General features: G+C 33.6%; 1 protein-coding gene across 1 annotated transcript in view; it reads right to left on the bottom strand.

Moving 5' to 3' along the window:
- Nucleotides 1–23587, bottom strand: part of LOC118009783 (A disintegrin and metallopeptidase domain 3-like) — a 116520-nt gene that overhangs the window by 52751 nt on the left and 40182 nt on the right. The window contains exons 7-10 of the mRNA XM_035003822.1: nt 13805–13867; nt 8540–8611; nt 8135–8301; nt 6992–7073 (exon numbers count right to left, since the gene is read on the bottom strand). Of these exons, the coding sequence (XP_034859713.1) occupies nt 6992–7073; nt 8135–8301; nt 8540–8611; nt 13805–13867 (384 nt within the window). The remainder of the gene's footprint in view (nt 1–6991; nt 7074–8134; nt 8302–8539; nt 8612–13804; nt 13868–23587) is intronic.

The raw sequence follows: 23587 nt of genomic DNA, 5'->3' as shown, positions 1-23587 counted from the left end.
CTTTGCTTTTCTTTTTCAACATTCCTCTGGCTATGCGGGGTCTTTTCTGGTTCCATACAAATTTTAGGATTATTTGTTTTATTGCTTTGAAAAAAGTGGATGGTATTTTGAGAGGGATTGCATTGAATGTGTAGACTGCTCTAGGTAGCATTGACATCTTCACAATATTTGTTCTTCCAATCCATGAACATGGAACATTTTTCCATTTCTTTGTGTCTTCCTCAATTTCTTTCATGAGTATTTTATAGTTTTCTGAGTACAGATTCTTTGCCCCTTTGGTTAGATGTATTCCTAGGTATCTTATGGTTTTGGGTGCAATTGTAAATGGGATCAACTCCTTAATTTATCTTTCTTTTTTCTTGTTGGTGAATAGGAATGCCACTGATTTCTGTGCATTGATTTTCTATCCTGCCACTTTACTGAGTTCCTGTATGAGTTCTAGCAGTTTTGAGGTGGAGTCTTTTGGGTTTTCCACATAAAGTATCATATTATCTGCAAAGAGTGAGAGTTTGACTTCTTCTTTGCCAATTCAGATGCTTTTATTTCTTTTTGTTGTCTGATAGCTGTGGCTAGGGCTTCTAATACTATGTCGAATAGCAGTGGTGATAGTGGACATCCTTGCCTGGTGATAAGGACCATCCCTTACAAGAAAGGATGCTGTACTTTGTCAAATGTGTTTTTTGCATCTATTGAGAGGATCATATGGTTCTCGTTCTTTCTTTTATTCATGTATTGTATCACATTGATTGATTTGCAGATTTTGAACCAAATTGGGAGCCCAGGAATAAATCCCATTTGGTCGTTCTGAATAATCCTTTTAATGTACTGTTGGATCCTATTGGCTAGTATTTTGGTGAGAATTTTTGCATCCATGTTTATCAGGGATATTGGTCTGTAGTTCTCCTTTTTGATGGGGTCTTTGTCTGGTTTGGGAATCAAGGTAATGGTGGCCTCATAAAACGAGTTGGGAAGTTTTCCTTCTAATTCTATATTTTGTAACAGTTTCAGAAGAATAGGTATTAATTCTTTAAATGTTTGGTAGAATTCCCTTGGGAAGCCATCTTGCCCTGAGCTCTTGTTTGTTGGGAGATTTTTGATGACTGCTTCAATTTCCTTAGTGGTTATAGGTTTGTTCAGGTTTTCTATTTCTTCCTGGTTCAGTTTTGGTAGTTGATACATCTCTAGAAATGCGTCCATTTCTTCCAGATTATCTAATTTCCTGGCACATAGTTGCTTAATATATGTTCTTATAATTGTTTGTATTTCTTTGGTGTTGGTTGTGATCTCTCCTCTTTCATTCACGATTTTAATTATTTGCATCCATTCTCTTTCTTTTTGATAAGTCTGGCCAGGGGTTTATCCATCTTGTTAATTCTTTCAAAGAATCAGCTCCTAGTTTTGTTGATCTGTTCTTTTGGTTTCTATTTCATTGATTTCTGCTCTGATCTTTATTATTTCTCTTCTCCTGCTGGGTTTAGGCTTTATTTGCTGTTCTTCTCTAGCTCCTTTAGGTGTAGGGTTAGGTTGTGTATTTGAGACCTTTCTTGTTTCTTGAGACAGGCTTGTATTGCTCTATACTTTCCTTTTAGGACCGCCTTTGCTGCATCCCAAAGATTTTGAACAGTTTTGTTTTCATTTTCATTGGTTTCCATTTTTTTTAATCCTTCTTTAATTTCCAGGTTCACCCATTCGTTCTTTAGTAGGATCCTCTTCAGCCTCCATGTATTTGAGTTCTCTCTGACTTTCCTCTCGTGATTGAGTTCTAGTTTCAAAGCATTGTAGTCTGAAAATAGGCAGGGAATGATCCCAATCTTTTGGTACTGGTTGAGACCTGATTTATGACCTAGGATGTGATCTATTCTGGAGAATGTTCCATGGGCACTAGAGAAGAATGTGTATTCTGTTGCTTTGGAATAGAATGTTCCGAATATGTCTGTGAAGTCCATTTGGTCCAGTGTGTCATTTAAAGTCTTTATTTCCTTGTTGATCTTTTGCTTAGACGATCTGTCCATTTCAGTGAGGGGGGGGTGTTAAAGTCCCCTACTATTATTGTATTGTTGTCAATGTGTTTCTTTGCTTTTGTTATTAATTGGCCTATATACGTGGCTGCTCCCATGTTAGGGGCATAGATATTTACAATTGTTAGATCTTCTTGTTGGATAGACCCTTTAAGTAGGATATAGTGTCCTTCCTCTTCTCTTATTACAGTCTTTGATTTAAAATCTAATTTGTCTGATATAAGGATTGCCACCCCAGCTTTCTTTTGGTGTCCATTAGCATGGTAAATGGTTTGCCACGCCCTCACTTTCAAGCTGGGGGTGTCTTTGGGTCTAAAATGAGTCTCTTGCAGACAGTATATCAATGGGTCTTGTTTTTTTATCCAATCTGTTACCCTATGTCTTTTGATTGGGGTGTTTAGCCCATTTACATCAGGGTAACTATTGAAAGATATGAATTTAGTGCCATTGTATTGCCTGTAAGGTGACTCTTACTGTATATTGTCTGTGTTCCTTTCTGGTCTATGTTGCTCTTAGGCTCTCTCTTTGCTTAGAGGACCCCTTTCAATATTTCTTTTAGGGCTGGTTTCATGTTTGCAAATTCCTTTAGTTTTTGTTTGTCCTGGAAGCTTTTTATCTCTTCTTCTATTTTTCTGACAGCCTAGCTGGATAAAGTATTCTTGGCTGCATATTTTTCTCATTTAGTTCTCCTAATATATCATGCCAGTCCTTTCTGGCCTGCCAGGTCTCTGTGGATAAGTCTGTTGCCAGTCTAATGTTTCTACCATTGTACGTTACAGATCTCTTATCCTGAGCTGCTTTCAGGATTTTCTCTTTGTCTCTGAGACTCATAAGTTTTACTATTAGATGTCAGGGTGTTGACCCATTTTTATTGATTTTGAGGGCGGTTCTCTGTGCCTCCTGGATTTTGATGCCTGTTTCCTTCCCCAAATTAGGGAAGTTCTCTGCTATAATTTGCTCCAATATACCTTCTGCCCCTCTCTCTCTTTCTTCTTCTTCTGGGATTCCAATTATCCTAATATTGTTTTGTCTTATGGTATCACTTCTCTCTCGATTTCTGCCTCGTGATCCAGTAATTGTTTATCTCTCTTTTTCTCAGCTTCTTTATTCTCCATCATTTGGTCTTCGATATCACTAATTCTCTCTTCTGCCTCATTTATCCTAGCAGTTAGAGCTTCCATTTTTTATTGCACCTCATTAATAGCCTTTTTGAGTTTAACTTGGTTAGATTTTAGTTCTTTTAGTTCTCCAGAAAGGGTTTCTCTAATATCTTCCATGCTTTTTTCAAGCCCAGCTTGTGTATTTATAATCATCATTCTGAACTCTAGTTCTGACATCTTACTAATGCCCATATTGATTAGGTCCCTGGCAGTCGGTACTGGCTCTTGTTCTTTTTGTTGAGGTGATTTTTTTCATCTTGTGATTTTGTCCAGAGGAGAATAAATGAATGAGAGAACAAAATGCTAACAGGGTAGCAATGATCCCAGAAAAATATACACTAAACAAATCAGAAAAGACCTGAAACTGGGAGGAAAGAAAGGGAAAGAATGAAAAAAGAAAAAAAAAAAAGAATATGATATAGATTCCTTTATATCTTCTAATGGCTTAATGGCTCACTTCTTAAATACCTGAATAAAATATTCCTTTATATGTATTTATTGCATTGTGTTTATCATTTCACTTATTAAAAGACATCTTGTTTCCTTCCAATTTTTGGTAATTACAAATAAAGCTGCTATAAATGTACATGATTTTGTGTGGATATGTTTTCAACTTATTTGGGTGACTGCCAAGAGGATAAATGCTGTATCATATGTTAAGAGTAAGAAGTTGCCAAACTGTCTTCTGCAGTGGCTGTACCATTTAGCATTCCCATCTTCATGAATGAGAGTTTCTGTTGCTCTACATCCTCACAGCATTTTGTGTTACCATTGTTTTGCACCTCCAGTACAAAGCTGAAAAGGACTGGCAAGTTACAGTCTTGCCTTGTTCCTGATCTCACTGGGAAAGCAGTTAGTTTCTCACCACTGAGGTGTTAGCTATAGGTTTTTTTCTAGATGTCCTTTCTCATGTTAAGGAAATTCCCTTCTAGACCTCCTTTCCTAAATTTCATCACAAATGGTGTTGGATTTGTCAAATTCTTTTTCTGCATCTATTGATATGATCAAACAATTTTTCTAGTTAGCCTATTGATGAAATAGGTTACATTAACTGATTTTAAAATGATGAACTAGCCATACATATCTAAATAAATTCTGGGTATAGATATCACCAAGGGGATTTTAACTATTATAAAAAAAATTCTAGAGCTGAAAAGAACAATAAATGAATTCAAAACTTTAAGGGATTTATTTAAAATCAGATTTGATCAGGCAAAAGAAAGAATCAGACATGAAGACTGATCATTTGAAATCATCCAGTGAGAAAAATAAAAAGAAAAAAAGAATGACGAATAAAAAAAAAAAAAAAAAACCTACTGACATCAACAAGTGGATCAATATATGTATTATTCCTATAATGAGTCTGAGAAAGAGAAGAGAGAAAGAAAGTTTATTTGGAGAAATAATGAGTACAAACTTCAGAAATCTGAGTGAACATACAAAAGAAGCTCAACAAATTCCAACCAAGAAATCCAAAGTGACTCACAAAAATTCCCATTAGCCAAAGACAAGGAGAGAATCCTGAAAGCAGCTAGACAGAATTGACTTGTCACATATAAGGGAGCTCCCGTAAGATTATCAGTAGATTTCTCAGGAGAAACCTTATAGGTCAGAAGGGATTGGGATGAATACTTTTCAAGTGCTGAAAGAAACTGTCATCCAAAATTATCATTATCAGGCAAAACTGTATTTCAAAATATAATGAAGACATGAACACTTTTTCAGAAAAATAAAATTTGAGGTAATGAGCAAAAGTTAATTACCACTAGACTTGATCTATAATAAATGTTAAAACGGAGGCTGTCATGGCAAAAAGAAAGGATGCTAGATAGCAACCTAAAGCTAAAAGGAAATTATAAAGTTCTCTAATACAGGTAAATACATGGACAAGTATAGTAACATGCAGTATTGTAATTTTGGTGAATAAATTAACTTTTAAATATTGTATAGAATTGGAAGGACAAATACCAAACCAAACAAAACAAAACAAGTCCTATAATTTATGTAGTAACATAAAGTGTTGAGTAGAATTATAAAGTAGTGCTTTTGTATGTGATTGAAGTTAAGCTGTTAATAGAAATAGAAGAAATAACCCCCAAATTAATATGGAGTCTCAAGGGACCCTAAATAACCATGTCAATTTTGAAAAAAGAAGAATAGAGTTGAAGGATATACATTTCCTGATTTCAAAACATATTATAAAGCAAAGTAATCAAAACCGTATGGTACTGGCATAAAGATAGACATATATATCACTGAAATAGATTAGAGAGCCTAGAAATAAACCCTTGCATATATGGTTAAATGATCTATAAAAGGGTGCCAAGATGACATAATGCAGAAAGGACAGTCTCTTCAACAAGTATACTCAATGGAGAAAAGAGCTTTTTCAATAAATGGTGATGGGAACATTGGATATGCACATACAGAAGAATGAAGTTGGACCTGTATATTTCACCATATACAAATATTAATTCAAAATGACTTAAAAATCCAAATGTAAGACCTCAAACTATAAATCTCCTAAGAGAAAACATAGGGGGAAATCTTCATGACGTTAGGTTTGACAATGATTTCTTAGATATGATGCCAAAAGTACAGGCAACAAAAGCAAAAATGGACAAACAGGACTACACCAAACGTAAAACTTTTGTGCTTCAAAGGACATGATCAACAGAGTATAAAGGCAACCTACAAAATGAGGGAAAAAATTTGCAAATCATATATCTGGTAACAGATTAACATCCAAAATATAAAGAACTGCTAAAATCCAAGAATAAAAAAATCAAATTCATATAAACCAATTTAAAAATGGGCTAAAGACTTGAATAGACATTTCTCCAGAGAGGATATACAAAAGACTAAAAAGCATATGAAAAAATCCTCAATATTACTAATAATCATAGAAATGCAAATCAAAACCACATTGAGATATCACCACATACCCAATAGAATGGCTACCATAAAAAAAAAAAAAAAGGCAACCACAGAAAATAACATCTGTTGGTGAGGATGTGATGACTATAATGTGAACTGCTGATGGGATTATAAAATTACACAACCACTCTCAAAATCAGTATGATGGTTCAAAATATTAAAGATAGGATTACCATATGATCCATCAAACCCACTTTTGCATTTTTATCCAAAATGACTGAAATCAGTATCATAAAGATATATCTGCACTTCCACATTCACTGCACATTATTTATGATAGTAAGGTGTTGAAAACAGCTTAAGTGTTCATTGACAGAAGAATGGAAAAATAAAATGTCACCTATATATACACACATAGAATGGAATGTTATTCAGCCATAAAAAGAATGAAATCCTGCTATTTGCAATGACACGGATGAATCTAAATGGTACTATATTAAGAGAAATAAGCCAGACATATGAAGACAAATATTGTATGATCACCATTATATGTAGAATCAAAAATGTCAAACTCACAGAAGCAGACAGTAGAATGGTGGATGCCAGGGGCTAGAGGGTTTGGAAAATGGGGCCATGTTGGTGAAAAGGTACAAAGCTACAGATACACAAGATGAAGAGTTCTGGAGATCTGTTACACAGCAATGGAACACACATAACATTACTATAAGATCGTAAATTTCATGTTCTGTGTATTTTACCACAAAAAAACTTTTAAAAATTGTAATGTTTGAGTTTCAAAATCCAAATAAAAAATATTTTATAAAAATGTGTCAAAACAGCATGGTAAATATACTATATGTACTTTGGCCCCTTGAAGTGGATATTAACTTTCAAAACATGATATAATTACTGAATAGATGGGAGTAAAATGCATACCAGAGCAATTCCTGCAGCGAATTTTGGATTGCATGCCATTCCATGATATGTTGCTCCCACGTAATTAGGATGATCCCTATAACTAAATAACAAAATTTTTCTTGTAAATAAATGCATTTTAAATTATTAATAACTTAATGACCTTTTAAGAATTGGATTCCTCAGTAAAGAAAGCTGTTTTTGAAACTTGAATATTACATATCATATCTAATGTTTTCAATCATTTTGTATTTGGGTAATCTCCCACAATTCCTACAAAGTTAAGTTCTAAAGTCTACTTTAACATTATATGATACACAGCCCAAAACCCAGCAGTGCCTAATCCTTCCAAAACATTAATCATCACTGTTGCCACCACTAGATGGATATAATTCTAATGCGTACAGGTCAGGATAACCTACTGCCATGATTTGCACGCAGTGGTCCTTTAAGGTGTGTAAAAAATATCAGATTGGAGGACAGGGAGAGAAAAGAGAACGTGCAGTATGCTAACGAAAAGAGATAGGACACAGAAAGTGTCCTCACACATTTCAGTCCTATTAATATTGCTCCTAAGTCCCCAAATCTGACCTTAAATGCCACAGGAAACACCAATAGATGTATAAATGTATTCCATATTGCTTAAGACCTTCAGAATTGCGTTTTTATTTTTCCATGTAATCAAATTAGTCAAGCAACAAGAAGGCTTTTGAAAGATACAATACATGCAGTTATATAGCTACACTTTGTGTCCGTATATATCAGAAGGTAACCATATTACTATTTAAATGTTTTGCATTGTAACCACTTTATATGCAATTACTGCATTCTGTTAACTAATTTATATTTTATTTAATGTTAAAATGATGGTTTCAATTACTTACCTCTGAGAAAATCTTTAAAACCCTTGAGTCCCCATGTTTCTCCCGAGGCTTTCCAAATTTTCAAGTCTATTACATTTCCATGGATAAACAGTCTACTCTGTTTTAGTGTTTTAGTGTCTTACATTGTTATCAGATTTTTATATTTTGCATTTTGCTAACAGTATATGTACAATTTTTGAGGTTTCTTGTCATTATACATAACACATTTTGTATATAATTTTGATAGTTAGCAGATCATATAATTTGATAAGCCCTATATCAATGCAAAAAATGCACTCACATTAATAAATATGCCATATCATGAGATCTTTGAAACATAAATTGTTCTTTCCATGACACAAATCTTTGTAGTACTTCATCAGCATCCCCCTTAGTTGAAATCTTATTTTGATCTGACCAGAGCTCCAAAGAAGTTAGCTTCACAGTCACTTTAAGCTGGGAAAACATCTAAAAATAGAAGATACACCACATACAGGTTTAGGTAGTCATAAGTATTATATTACATCTCTATACATAATGCTAATAGATTCAATTTACTCATTTTTGGAGATGGAATCCATTGGTGGGTGAAACTAGTTGGTAGGACTATACTTTTTAATAAAATCGAAAATGTTATTTATACAACTGTTATTTATACAAGCATTAATAGGAATGTTTAATATTTAACTGAAACATAAATACTTACAATGTTGATAAGACCAAAGATATGGACAACTTTCTCAGCTGCAAATGCCACTTCAGAGCCCATGTAATCAAACTGAAAGACAAATTTTGTTTCACTACTGAAAATTACTAAAGTACCACATTTTATTTTTTTAATTATTTATTTTTAATTTAATTTTATTATGTTATGTTAATCACCATACATTATTACATCATTAGTTTTTTAAAAAATTTTATTGTTATGTTAATCACCATACATTACACTATTAGTTTTTGATGTAGTGTTCCATGATTCATTGTTTGTGTATAACACCCAGTGCTCCATGCAGAACGTGCCCTCTTTAATACCCATCACCAGGCTAACCCATCCTCCCACCCCCTCCCCTCTAGAACAGTGTTCCATGATTCATTGTTTGCATATAACACCCAGTGCTCCATTCAATATGTGCCCTCTTTAAAGTACCACATTTTAAATGGATATAAAATGTTAAACTAAGGTGGTGCTCAGTGAAAGGAAAAAAAAAAAAAAAACAGAATTAAGGTTTATCAATTGCTTAGTAAGTCTTAAGCTTAAACCTAGGGAGCTTACATATTAATCAATAATATTAAAATGAGAAGGTTGTGATTATTTTCCTCTTTACACATATAAAATGGAGGTTTGAAAGGTAAGTTTCCAAGATCATATAACTACTAAAGATAAGAACCAGGACTCAAATCTCTAAGCTACTAAGTCATTTTTATCTGCTATATCATATGCCACCATTTATCTTCATTACAATAAGATAACATGACTACATATCCTGGATAAACAATGTACCATAATAATAAAAATAAATTCAAGCAATTGTCTTCATTCAAGGAGACAAAAATCACATATTTTCTCTTAAATACTTCAGTTGTATGTGTACACACATTTCTAAGTTATTGGTGAAAACATGAAAAGTGGCAGCTTAAGAGCTTCAAAAATCTGCAGCAGGTCTGCCAAAAACTACTCACAGAAAAAAAAATGTAATGGATAGAGTTGTCTGATACAGACAAAAAAGATGTTATCCTCCTAGGTCTCTAGAAACTATTTGTACTTTGCTATTTCTCTTTTCCAATAAATCATATTGTATATTTACGCACAGTGCAGCATGTGTGGTATGAGTGAAGGTGAATAAAGGCTTATATAAAACAATGAAAGAATGTGTATATATATATATATATATTTTCAAACATACATGGAAGTTTTATATAAATTGACCCATATTAGGCCATTAAAGAGTTATTTGAATATAAAGCATTGTCACTTAGATCACACTGTCCAACTATAATGCAATTAAGTTATGGTAGACTTGATAAAAAGTATTTTAACAATGCTATTTTTCCTTACATGGATAACTCTATTGTGGTTATATAAGATAATGATCTTATTCTAGGTAAACGTACACTGAAAATTTACAACTTACTTTCAAATAGAGCACAAGTGATAATGGGATACTATATTAATAAATCCGAATAAAGAGAGTATAACTATTTCTTGCCTTATTCTTTTTTTATTATGTTATGTTAATCACCATACATTACATCATTAGTTTTTGATGTAGTGTTCCGTGATTCATTGTTTGCATATAACACCCAGTGCTCCATGCAGAACCTGCCCTCTTTAATACCCATCACCAGGCTAACCCATCCCCCCACACCCTCCCCTCTAGAACCCTCGGTTTGTTTTTCAGAGTCCATAGTCTCTCATGATTCATCTCCCTCTCTGATTCCACCCCCCTTGATTCTTCCCCTCCTGCCATCTTCTTCTTTTTTTTTTTTAACATACAATGTATTATTTGTTTCAGAGGTACAGATCTGTGATTCAACAGTCTTACACAATTCACAGCACTCACCATAGCACAATTCTTGCAAATTTTTTGAAAGTTTGAAAATATTTCCAAATAAAATATTTAAAAAATGAAGATGAAATAAAAATGATTTTAGATGAGCAAAAGCTGAAGCAAAGTCATCAACAAGCTAAACAGAAATATCAGAAACAGACTTATAAGAAGGAAAGAAGAGCTTTGAAAATGGTAAACATGAGGGGAAAATTAAATTCTTTTTTCTTTTCCTTAATTTCTTCAAACAATTGAATATTTAAAAAATAATTTATTTTGTGGTTTATAACACATGGCAAAGTAAAATATAATAACATCACATACTGAACACTACATCTGAAACTAATGATGTACTATATGTTGGCTAATTGAATTTATATAAAAAAATTAAAAGCTGGATTTGAGACCACAGGGTGCCAAGAAATTACAAAAGAGTTTATGGCCCTTAGGTCTTGTATAAATTGATAAATTTGGTTTTAAAAAAGTCACATAGTGTTATTTTTACAATTATTTTCATTAATTTTTTATTTGAGTGTAGTTGACACAAAACGTTACATCAGTTTCAGGTGTACAGCATAGTAATTCCAAAAGTATAAACATTACCCTATGCTCACCACAAGTGTAGCTCCTATTTTTCACCATACAAAGCTATTACAATATCATTGACTCTATTTCTAATGTTATGCTGTGCCTTTTATTCCCATAACATTCATTCCATAACTGGAAGACTGTATCTCCCACTCCCTTTCACCCATTTTACCTAATCCCCAACTCCCTCCACTTTGGCAGCCATCAGTTTTTTCTCTATGTTTATGTGTCTAACTCTGCTTCTTGTTTATTTATTTATTTTTTAGATTCCACATATGAGTAAAATCATATGGTACTTGTTTTTCTCAGTCTGACTTACATCATTTAACACAATAGCCTCTAGACCCATCCATGTTGTCACAAATAGCATGACCTCATTCTATTTTATGGCTCTGTAATGAAACCACAAAGATCCCAAATAGCCAAAGCAATGTTGATCAAGAAGAACAAAGCTGGAGGTAACACAATTCCATATCTCAAGATATATTACAAAGCTGTAGTAATCAAAACAATATGGTATTGGCACAAAAGTAGACACAAAGATCAATGGAACAGAATAGAAAGCCCAGAAATAAACCCACAATTATATAGTCAGTTAATCTATGACAAAGGAGGCAAGCATATATGATGGGGAAAAGACAATCTCTTCCATAAATGATGTTGCAAAAACTGGACAGCTACAAGAAAAGAATGAAACTGGACCACTTTCTAACATCATACACAAAACTAAACTCAAAATGTAAAGATGTAAATGTGAGACATGAAACCATAAAAATCCTAGAAGAGAGCACAGGCAGTAATTCTCTGACACCCACCATAGCAACATTTTTCTAGATATTTCTTCTAAGGCAAGGGAAACAAAAGCAAAAATAAACTATTGGAACTACATCAAATGAAAAGCTTTTCGGAAAAAAAAAAAAGCTTTTGCATGGTGAAAGAAATCATCAACAAACAAAAAAGAAACCTACTGAACAAAAGAAGATATCTGCAAATGCTGTATCTGTTAAGGAGTTAATATCCATATCAGGGTTAAATGGAACTTTAGTGTTATAAAGCTCTTACATTATATGTGAAGTGATATAATATTAATTCTAGTTAGGAATGTTAATTCAAACCAATAAAGAAACCACTGGGGTAAGATGTGAGGGATAAAGAGAGATCACAGAAAAAACCAATATAGGAGATAAAGATAAAAACTAAAAATAACCCACTAATCCAAGGGTAGCAAAGGAGGAACAAAAGAATAAATAACTAATAGGAAGAGTAGAACACTAAGAGCATAGCAGTACTTAACCTACATCCACAGTATTAGTAATTTTGATAAACATAAGTCAACTAAACATTCTAATGAAAAGGCAGGGATTATCTGAGTAAGGAAAAAAATAGTTTACAAAGTCATACTTTAAAATTTAAGACAGATAAACTGAACATAAAAAAGAGAGGGAATACTAATCATAGGATATAAAAGCTCTAGAGTTCTTTGTTGTTGTTTTCTCATGATGACATTTGCATTGAAAATGCCTTCTGTTTTTATTGGAAAGGAAGAAGGTATTCAGTTAAATGGAGAGAGGAAAGTAGGCTGTCTAGATTTAATTTTAGCAACCTCATGGGGGCAGCTGTGGCAGAGCATAATTTCAATGCTTGTGAGTATTATTCCCCATGTAACAACCAAAACCTAAATCTAAATGCCCCCAAAGGGCATTAGCTAGTAAAATAGATTAAATTATATTAAATACATTAATCAGACACTATGTGAATGTTAAAATTAAATTGAAATAATATATTTCATTAATATGCAGGAAAACATTATAAAATAATTTACAAAACAGCATATATAAAACAAAGGTATAAGAACATACACATACATATTCAAATATGAAAAGGAAACGTGCATATAAAATTATACGTGCTTTTTTCTTTATTATTATTTTGTCTACTTTTTCCTGCTGTTTTTATAAAAAATTATGTAAAGATCTAAATATTTCCTTTTATCAACAAAATCTAATTTTGAAAATTATGCACTTATTGACAGACCTTATGCAAAAATATCAGTAATAATGAAAAGATCAGATTTCTTAATTGCTAACCATAATGGCTTTGCTAAAACTGATTATATAAACAAAAATTTCCCTAACTGGGGCACCTGGGTGGTTCATTGGTCAACTGTCTGCGTTCAGCTCAGGTCATGATCCCGGAGTCCCAGGATGGAGCCTCGCATTGGGCTCCCTGACCAACGGGGAGTCTGCTTCTCCCTCTGCCCTCACCCAGTTCATGCTTTTTCTCTCAAATAAATAAATAAAATCTTCAAAAAATATATTCCCTAACTAAATGAACATTCCTATGAATAATTCTTCCCATTTTTAAAATATAAAATTTCCATCAGAGAATCTAAGAGAATCCAAGAAATTATAAAGCATAAAATAATCTTATAAAAGATACTTTTTAATAACAGGAATCTCCAATTCAATAATTAAATAGCTTATTTTAAAATAAAAATTAATTTATGTAAGAGTTTCATCACTATATGGGGCGGATCCAGAAATATATGCAGCTCATTATAATTGACTAGATTATAATGTAGTAGAACTCTTCCGTACATACAAATTGTACATTTTTGCTAGAATTCTATATTGATTTTGAGATCAATACTATAAATACTAGTCCCCCCAATGCCAATGCAAAGGCAATTCACATTTCTTTATGTCCTGCTACACTTAAATACATATTTTGAACAGAATAAAATATATATGTATTTCAGACAAGTGGAATTTTCATTTTCATATTCCCTTTGAATTTAAACACAAAGCAAAGATATTATCAATATCAATAATGCATACCAAAGCTTTATCCATAATGATTTGTATTTTCAGAATGGTTTCCAATAGTTCATCTGAATCTTTCTGTAAAACAGAGGACATGAATTAAATAAAACATTTAAATAAAACATAAAAATAAAACATTCTATAAGAAAAATTCTTATATTGTTTGTTATTCTCACTCACATTATATACACACACACACACACACACACATAGAAAGGGATAGACAGACAGATGATGATAGACAGATAGATAGATGATAGGATAGTTTGCTACGGATACATAACGATACAGATATAAGTGATAGCAAAATAAGATGATGGAGGACCCTGAAAAAATAAGCAGGTGAGATTCCAAATAAAAATTTTAGGAACAAATCAAAACTTTTATCTTATATTCTTTATAATTAGAATCCTTAAAAAAGTTAGTGAAATGAGGGAAAAGCCATGTTTCCTTTTCTCAAAACTTTCCTCTTAGACCCTCTTCCAACCTTCAAGCTAAATTAACTCTCATCACCTTTCCCCCAAATTGCCTTTAATTTCTCATTTATACTTTATTTATGTTAACTCTATCACAGTTATATAAATTGATATTAATGTATATACCAATGTAACCATTTCTATAAATAAGATAAAGAATGTTTCCATCACCCTCTTCTAAGTCGAGAGCCCACAGGACTCAAGGCAATCAATGATCTGCTCTCTCTCACCATAGGTTAGAATAATCTATTCTAGAATTTCATAAAACTGGAATCATATGTCACATACTCTTATATCTGGCTTCTTTCACTCAGCATTCATCTGTTATGTTGTGATTCTTAATAATGCATAAGTGTTTATTGCTAAGTAGTGTGTCATTTTAGAAATATATCCCAATTTGTTTTTACGTTTACCTGTTGATGATCACTTGGATTACTTAGAAATTGTAGCTATTATAAATGAAACTATGCATATTCATGTAGAGGTCTTTGTGCAATTATGTTCTTCAATTTTTCTTGGAAAATCCTTAAAAATGGAATACCTGAGTCAAATGGTAATTGTGAGTGTGTAAAGTAGGACAAAAATGCCAGATTTCTTTCTTTTTTTTATTATGTTATGTTAATCACCATACATTACATCATTAGTTTTTGATGTAGTGTTCCATGATTCATTGTTTGCATATAACACCCAGTGCTCCAAGCAGAACGTGCCCTCTTTAATACCCATCACCAGGCTAACCCATCCCCCTACCCCCTCCCCTCTAGAACCCTCAGTTTGTTTTTGAGAGTCCATAGTCTCTCATGGTTCGTCTCCCCCTCCGATTTTCCGCTCTTCATTCTTCCCCTCCTGCTATCTTCTTCTTCTTTTTTTTTCTTTTTAACATATAATGTATTATTTGTTTCAGAGGTACAGGTCTGTGATTCAACTGTCTTACACAATTCACAGCGCTCACCATAACACATACCCTCCCCATGTCTATCACCAGCCACCCCATCCCTCCCACCCCCCCACCACTCCAGCAACCCTCAGTTTGTTTCCTGAGATTAAGATTTCCTCATATCAGTGAGTTCATATGATACATGTCTTTCTCTGATTGACTTATTTCGCTCAGCATAATACCCTCCAGTTCCATCCACGTCATTGTAAATGGCAAGATTTCATTCCTTTTGGTGGCTGCATAATATTCCATTGTATATATATACCACCTCTTCTTTATCCATTCATCTGTTGATGGACATCTTGGCTCTTTCCATAGTTTGGCTATTGTGGACATTGTTGCTATAAACATCGGGGTGCACCTACCCCTTTGGATCCCTACATTTGTATCTTTGGGGTAAATACCCAGTAGTGCAATTGCTGGGCCATAGGGTAGCTCTATTTTCAACTTTTTGAGGAACCTCCATACTGTTCTTCGGAGTGGCTGCACCAGCTTGCATTCCCACCAACAGTGTAGGAGGGTTCCCCTTTCTCCACATCCCTGCTAACATCTGTCCTTTCCTGACTTGTTAATTTTAGCCATTCTGACTGGTGTGAGGTGATGATATCTCATTGAAGTTTAGATTTGGATTTCCCTGATGCCGAGCGATATTGAGCACTTTTTCATGTGTCTGTTGGCCATTTGGTTGTCTTCTTTGGAAAAATGTCTGTTCATGTCTTCTGCCCATTTCTTGATTGGATCATTTGTTCTTTGGGTGTTGAGTTTGATGAGTTCTTTATAGATTTTGGGTACTAGCCCTTTATCTGATATGTCATTTGCAAATATCTTCTCCCATTCTGTCAGTTGTCTTTTGGTTTTGTTGACTGTTTCTTTTGCTGTGCAAAAGCTTCTTATCTTGATGAAGTCCCAATAGTTCATTTTTGCTCTTGCTTCCCTTGCCTTTGGCGATGTTTCTAGGAAGAAGTTGCTGCAGGTCACGTCGAAGAAGTTGCTGCCTGTGTTCTCCTTTAGGATTTTGATGGACTCCTGTCTTACATTGAGGTCTTTCAATCATTTTGAGTCTATTTTTGTGTGTGGTGTAAGGAAATGGTCCAGTTTCATTCTTCTGCATGTGGCTGTCCAATTTTCCCAACACTGTTTGTTGAAGAGACTGTCTTTTTTTCCATTGGACATTCTTTCCTGCTTTGTGGAAGAGTAGTTGACCCTAGAGTTGAGGGTCCATTTCTGGGCTCTCTATTCTGTTCCATTGATCTATGTGTCTGTTTTTGTGCCAGTACCATACTGTCTTGATGATGACAGCTTTGTAATAGAGCTGGAAGTCCAGAATTGTGATGCTACCAGCTTTGCTTTTCTTTTTCAACATTCCTCTGAAAAATGCCAGATTTCTAAAACAGTGTGATCATTCTGCATTTTTACCAAGAAATAAAAAGAGTGTCAATTACTCCATATTTTTGCCTGTATTTGGTATTATAGTCTCTATCATTGTATCTGTTCCTATTGGTCGGCATTAATATCTCATTGAGGTTTTAATTTGCAGTTCCCTGATGATTAATGAATTATATTGAACATCTTTCACAGGCTTATGGCTCTTTAATTTGGTTTCTCTTAAGTTCCCTAGAAATTTTATGTTTAGCCTTGACATTTAAGTCTATGCTCTAATTCAGTTTTTCTGAATAAGGGCTAAAATTGATTTTATTTCATGTGAATATCAAGTATTTTAGCACCACTCATTGAATAGGTCATTCTTTAGTCTTTCAAAATCTTTATTAGCACCTTCATGGAAAATCAATCAGCCAATAGCATGTGGGTGTATTTCTGATCTATTCTGATCTACTGATCTATATGTTTACATTTATATCAATAACACAATATGCATCTCTATAACAGGGGTCAGCAAACTATGGCCTGAGATATGGCCACCTGTTTTATAAAAAAATATTTTATTGTAACAGAGGCATACCCATTTGTTTATACATCCTCTATGCTGTTTTCATGCCATAAATGTTGAGTGAAGTAGCTCCAACAGACCATCTGCCCCACAAATCAAAAATATTTACACTCTGGCTCTTTAAGAAAAAAATAATGTAAGTCCTTCATCTTGTTCTTATTTTTAAAACTATGTGAGTAATTTGCATCTCTCCTTATAAAATTGAGAACAATTTCCACAAAAATGTTTTCTGGAATTTTGATTGGGATTACACTGAATCTACAGATCCATTTGAGGAAAATAAATATTTTAACCATATAAATTTCTTTATTTCTTGTGACCTTGCTAGACTTTCTTATTAGTACTGATAACTTTGGTGGAGATTGTTTAATGTTTTCTATGTACCGAGTTAGGTCACTAAAATAAAGCACATTATTTTTCTTTCAAAACAGTATGCCCTTTATTATTCTTTCTCCTATTGAACTCTCTAGGAACTCTAGGAAAAAAAGTTGGCTAGAAATAGTGAGGGCAGACAGCCTTGCACTATTTCTAATCTGACGGACTATTTTAGTCAGTTCAGGCTCTAATAAATATGCCATAAATGAGGTGGCTTAAACAATGTACACTTACTTCTCACAGTTCTGGAGGCTAGGAAGTTTAAGATCAAGGTGCCAGCAGATGTGGCATCTGCTGAGAGCACTCTTCCTACTTTGCAGATGGCTGTTTTCCTTTTACATGCTCATGTGAGGGGGCACAGAGAGATCAAGGAAGTTTCCTACATCCTAGTTTTTATCATGAATGGGTGTTGAGTTTGACCAAATGATATTTTTGGAACTATCAATATGGTCCCGTGGTTTTCTACATAAATCTGTTAAATTGTTTCATTCCTGTTTTGCTGTACTGGTTTAAAGCATAGTGCCTCAAAGTCCCATACATACTATAGTCTCAAAATTCTTGAAAAAGTACAAATGGTTTTATACTATAATGGCAACTTGACTAGATAAAAAATTGTTGGGATTTTTATGCCATCCAGAGAAGCCGTTCTATACACCCTACATATACATTATGCACTATCTTATAAGCACTTCATTTGGCAAAGGCTAAGGCCAGTCTGTTTCCCTACTTTTATGGGTGACTTTGAGGCCAAGATGCCTTTAAGATAGTTCCTTATTTATAAAGTCTAATATATTAATCATATTATATCTCAATGTTGCCAGTTTTTTATTAGGGTTTCTTAAGAATTTTTTTTTTAATTCAGGACTTTTTTTTTCAAAAAAATTATTCTTTAATAATGTGGAATATCTTGGGTGCTATTTTATTCATTAATGACATTTTTATTATCTTGAATTGCCATTATCAGTCTTTCATGCTCAGTTATTCAGGGTTCCCCAGAAAAACAGGACCAGTAGGATGTGTATGATTGTTTCTTATAATTAGATTTATTATAAGGAATTGAATCACATGATTATGGAAGTTAGCAAGTTCAAAACCTGGAAAGAAAAGGCCAGTAGGCTGGAAACCCAGTGAGAATTAATGTTGTACTTCAGGTCTAGAAACCATCAGATTAGAGATGCAGGGTGAGCTGATGCTACAGTTTCAGTATAAAGGTAATCATCTGGAGAATCCTGTCTTATTAAAGAGTTGGTCAATCCATTTGTTTCATTGAGGACTTCACCTGATTGCATGAGGCCCATCCACATTATGGAGGACAATTTGCTTTACTCAAAGTTCACTGATTTAGATTTTAACTTATTCAAAAACACCCTCACAGGAATTTCCAGAAAATATAACCATCTGGGCAATGTAGCCCAGCCAACTTGACATATAAAATTAACTATCATATATTCTTAGCTTTTCTCTAGCATCATTTTTATTTCATTGCTTTCTCTATACTCAAACCTAACTATAATATTATAAATTGGGGTTTTAGCACAATGTCTACTGTTATTTCAGTAGTTCTTTTATTATTTTTAAAATAGATTTATTTTTCTCTTACATTTATTTCCTGAGCACTTTCGGGGAACTTTTAAACAGACTATATAAAGGTAGACCATTAAACTACTACTGAACGTATCTCTGGGGTCATATTCTCTGGGTTTGAGTTTTAATGCTACAACTTACCAGAGAATTTCCCAGGATAATAATTTAAATTCTCTAAATCTCTGTTTCCTGGTCTGTAAGGGGAGAAAATGTTGAAAGAATTGGACGGGATATATGTCAAGCACTTAGAACAGTATGCGGCACCTAGGTGGCAGTACATAGAGTTTTTTCGTTCATTTTGGATTTTGTGTTTTTCTATCTTACATTTTATGTTTATATTTCATATACTCCATGTTTATTCCTTTCTAATTATTATTATTTTAGAATATATGTAGTCCTTTCAAGTCAAACCATTCTTGAACAGCGGGTGGGGATTAGTGACTTTTATTACACTTTTGCTTTATTATAAGAAATGGCCAATTATGGGGCGCCTGGGTGGCTCAAGTCAGTTAAGTGTCTGCCTTCAGCTCAGCGTCCTGGGATCGAGTCCCGAGTGGGGCTCCCTGCTCAGTGGGGAGCCTGCTTCTCCCTCTTCCGGCCGCTCCCCCTGCTTGTGCTCTCTCTCTCTCTCTGACAAATAAACAAAATCTTAAAAAAAAAAAAAAAAGAAATGGCCAATTATCTAAGAATGTTTGCTCCCTTTTCCAAGAGAAGAGATGTCAGTGAGACACCTGTCCAGGCTCAACTGTATCGAGGTGGGGATGTACACACTCTTGCCCCTTGCTCTGACTGAATTCAAATAATCTAGTAGGGGACTCTTACAGTCCCCGAGTCAGAGCTAGGAAGGGAATCAACCAGGAGAGTTTCATCCACTTTGGTATTTTCATGAGCAAGACATAAACTTGTTAAGCCCCTGACAGTTGGAATTTTTGCTTCAGCACCTGGTGGGATTTGACCTAATAAGAGATTCTCATGAAAAATACAGATTGAGGACAGCTGCTTACACAGTTCTTCCATCTTTTCATTTGGTTAAAGTTTATGATATTTGGCAACTATTGTTTGTGAATTTGGTTGTGATTGCATCTGGCTACTATCTTCAATCAGGATGAGAGTAGAGTCTCTTTTTTCTGCTTCTGGTTTGCTTATTTTATATATTAGGAAGACTATTTCACATTAGGAAGAAAGGGGGTTTTTTTAGTAAAAAAAAAAAAATCTCAATTCTGTAGTTCTGAATTGATCTAGAATTACAGATTGGAAATTACTTTGCCTCACTAATTGTGCCATTGCCTTTCAACTTCCAGTATTGCTGTGGGAAAATTTCATGCCATTTTGCATTTTGATCACATATAAGAAACCAATTTTTTAAATATCGGTCTAGAAAGTCATTTTAAATAATTCTTTTTTTTAAAAAAAGATTTTATTTATTTATTTGTTTGAGAAAGAGAGAAAGTGAGCAAGAGAGAAAGAGCACACAAGCAGGGGCAAAGGGAGAGGAAAAAGCAGACTCCCCACTGAGCAGGGAGCCTGATGCGGGGGCTCGATCCCAGGATCCTGGGATCATGACCTGAGCTGAAGGCAGACACTTAACCAACTGAGCCACCCAGGCGCCCCAATCTTAAATAATTCTGAGAATTTTTTCTTAAATTATTTTATGAGTTATTCAGTTCAGTTTTCTCTATTTATTCATACTGAAACTTCTATCACCCATATTGTTATTTTATTTTATTTTATTTTATTTTATTTTATTTTATTAAAGATTTTGTTTATTTGAGAGAGGGAGAGGATGAGCAGGGGGGAGGGGCAGAGGAAGAGGGAGAAGCAAAATCCCTGCCAAGCAGGGAGCCCTATGCAGGGCTCCATCCCAGGACCGCAAGATCATGACCTGAGTGGAAACCCAGATGCTTAACCAACTGAGCCACCCAGGTGCCCACCCATATTGTTATTTTAGTTTTTATCTCTCAAATGTTATTTGTCTTTTTTCTTTCTTTTTGTGTAATTTCTGGAATTTTATCCTTTGAACTTTCTATTGGGTTTTTATATTTTTATTACCATAATTTTAATTTCCAACTACTGTTACTTATCTGCTGAATGTTATTTTTTAAATAGCACTTCATTCTTATTTTGTGGATAAAATATTTTCTCTACCATTTTGTTTTCTTCACCTTCTGTATTCTTTGGTACCTCAAACTTGAAAATTTTGATTTATTCATGTCTCTATCTTCCATACTTAATTGTTTGATCATATATTTAGTGCCTCTTCATATTAGCAATTGAGCATTTAATAGCTTATTTCAACATCTCTGTGACTACACATGGAGTTTATGAGCTGTTGTCTTTACAAAGAGTAATTTTGTCTGGGTTGTTGGTTGGGAAAACTGTGCTGTTAATGCAGTTAGATTTGTTTGTTTGTTTGTTTGTTTTTTATTTCAGCTGGTTTGATTACCTCCTGAAGTGGGGTCCAATATACTTCTTAGAATGTGTAAGCCTGGTTCCCAATATCCAATGTGCCAAGTTTAACTTAATTATACTAGTTTCAGTATGGTATTCCTCCTCTATTGGGAAATACAATAGAACATCTGTGCCTGGTGTCCCCATTTCATAGACTCCCCAAGGAAAACAGCTTTCAGTGATCTATCAGTCTACAACAGAGACAATTAGTTAAGAAAGGAAATGAAGGTTTCTACATACTTACACAACTTACTTTCAACGAGTTATCTTCTTTTTTTTTTTTTTTTTTCAACGAGTTATCTTCTTGAGCTCACTTTTAAAATCCCTAGGGGAACTGGACATACAATTCCAGAAACATCTGAATAGTACAGCAGTATATTTCAAGTTTCTTATAGCCTATCCCAATTACCAGTTTAGGATTCAGATTTTTAAACCAGCTATCTGGTATTCAATGTCCATTGTTATTACTCCTTTCCTGTTCTTTTTATTTTTGTATGTTTTTGCCTTTTTAAAAATACATTTTCATTTTAAGGGGGTTTAAGGAAGGGATGAGTAAATGCATGTGCCCAAGATGCTTTCAACAGATAAGCCCTTTACTGTATTTTGTTTGGTTTCTATCTACTTCTCAACTCTGGTTATAATGAAAGTGTTTACCTTGTTTATAAGTTTATTTCTGTTTACTTTCAAAAATATAAAAATATACCTAAAAGATAAGCTTTTATGTTATTTTTTCTGTTCCTTTAAAAAATCTGATATATTGAAGATACTAATTTTATATATCTGTGCTTGTAAAAGCACTGGTCATGTGAAAACATGCTTAACTAAACCTATAGATAAGTTTATCAAATTCAGGATGAAAAGCAATTATCGAGTTACTTCATGAAAGGTAAAATTCACAAACACGTATCAATACTCATTTAACTTCATTCTTGCAGTGATAATCCTGGTTTCTTCTTACTTTCTGAAATTTTTGTCTCTATTTTACTTCATTATTGCATTTTGTTTTGTACCCAAATTTTCCATCATTACTTACAATTACCTTGCTCCACTACATTAGAAAACATAGTGAGCAAATATTAATAGTAGTAGTGATTTTTATTGATCACTTTTTTATTTGTCCAGATACTATGCTAAGTAATTTCCATTTATAAACTTATTTAATATTGAAAATAAATGTATGAGTTAGGTATTATTTTTATTATTTTTTTTACAGATAAGAACATTTTAATACAGCAAAGTTATGTTATTTGCTCATGTTCTTGTGGCTAAAATGGACAGACTTGGAATTCAAACCAAGGCAATTGGAACAGTATGTTATCTCTATGTTGTCTAATCTCTGATTTATTGCTGATTCACTGCCGGGGAATGGCTTCAAGTGCAGTATTATTTGTCTTTTCCAAAGTTATGTCCATCCTTCAGGTTCTTCTTCTGCCACAGAAGAGTATTCATGGAATCTTTTAAAGTTTTTCAATTTATTTTGTGATAGTGCTCTATTTCAGTGGTAAAAATTGTTTCAATTGTGTCTAATATTGTATTACAATATGCTGATGGTTTTCAGAGCTGGCATAAAGTTTGGGGTCACATCTTATTTTCATTAAAAATGAAATTTTCATCTCTATATATGATCACACTTTATCATTTTTTTGAGTTTATGAAAGGCAGTTTTATTAATCTGCTTTCATACCACTAACTGTCAAAATAAATAAAGGCAAATTAAAGCAATAGGGAGATGGAGTTCATAATAAATTCAATTCAGGTTTCATTCATAAATATTTTGTTTTGCTTCTCTTCAATGTGATATCCATTACATTCAATGTGATGACAATGTGTGGACAGAGGTTCATTTATTTAACCACTGATGATAAAATATAAAGTTGTACAAATGAGGAGGAAGTTAGGATATATATAGATATATACTTATCTATCTATCTATCTATCTATCTATCTATCTATCTATCATCATCTATCTATATATCAAAAAGTCTTTGGAAATATGCTTACCCGTACATGTAAGCATTTATAGTCAAATT

The sequence above is a fragment of the Mirounga leonina genome, unplaced genomic scaffold, assembly GCF_011800145.1.
Source record: "Mirounga leonina isolate KUSES-001 unplaced genomic scaffold, KU_Mleo_1.0 Mir_128, whole genome shotgun sequence".
Classification (NCBI taxonomy): Eukaryota; Metazoa; Chordata; class Mammalia; order Carnivora; family Phocidae; genus Mirounga; species Mirounga leonina.
The sequence above is the reverse complement of the archived record's forward strand: the minus strand, read 5'-3'. Positions and strand labels throughout refer to the sequence as shown.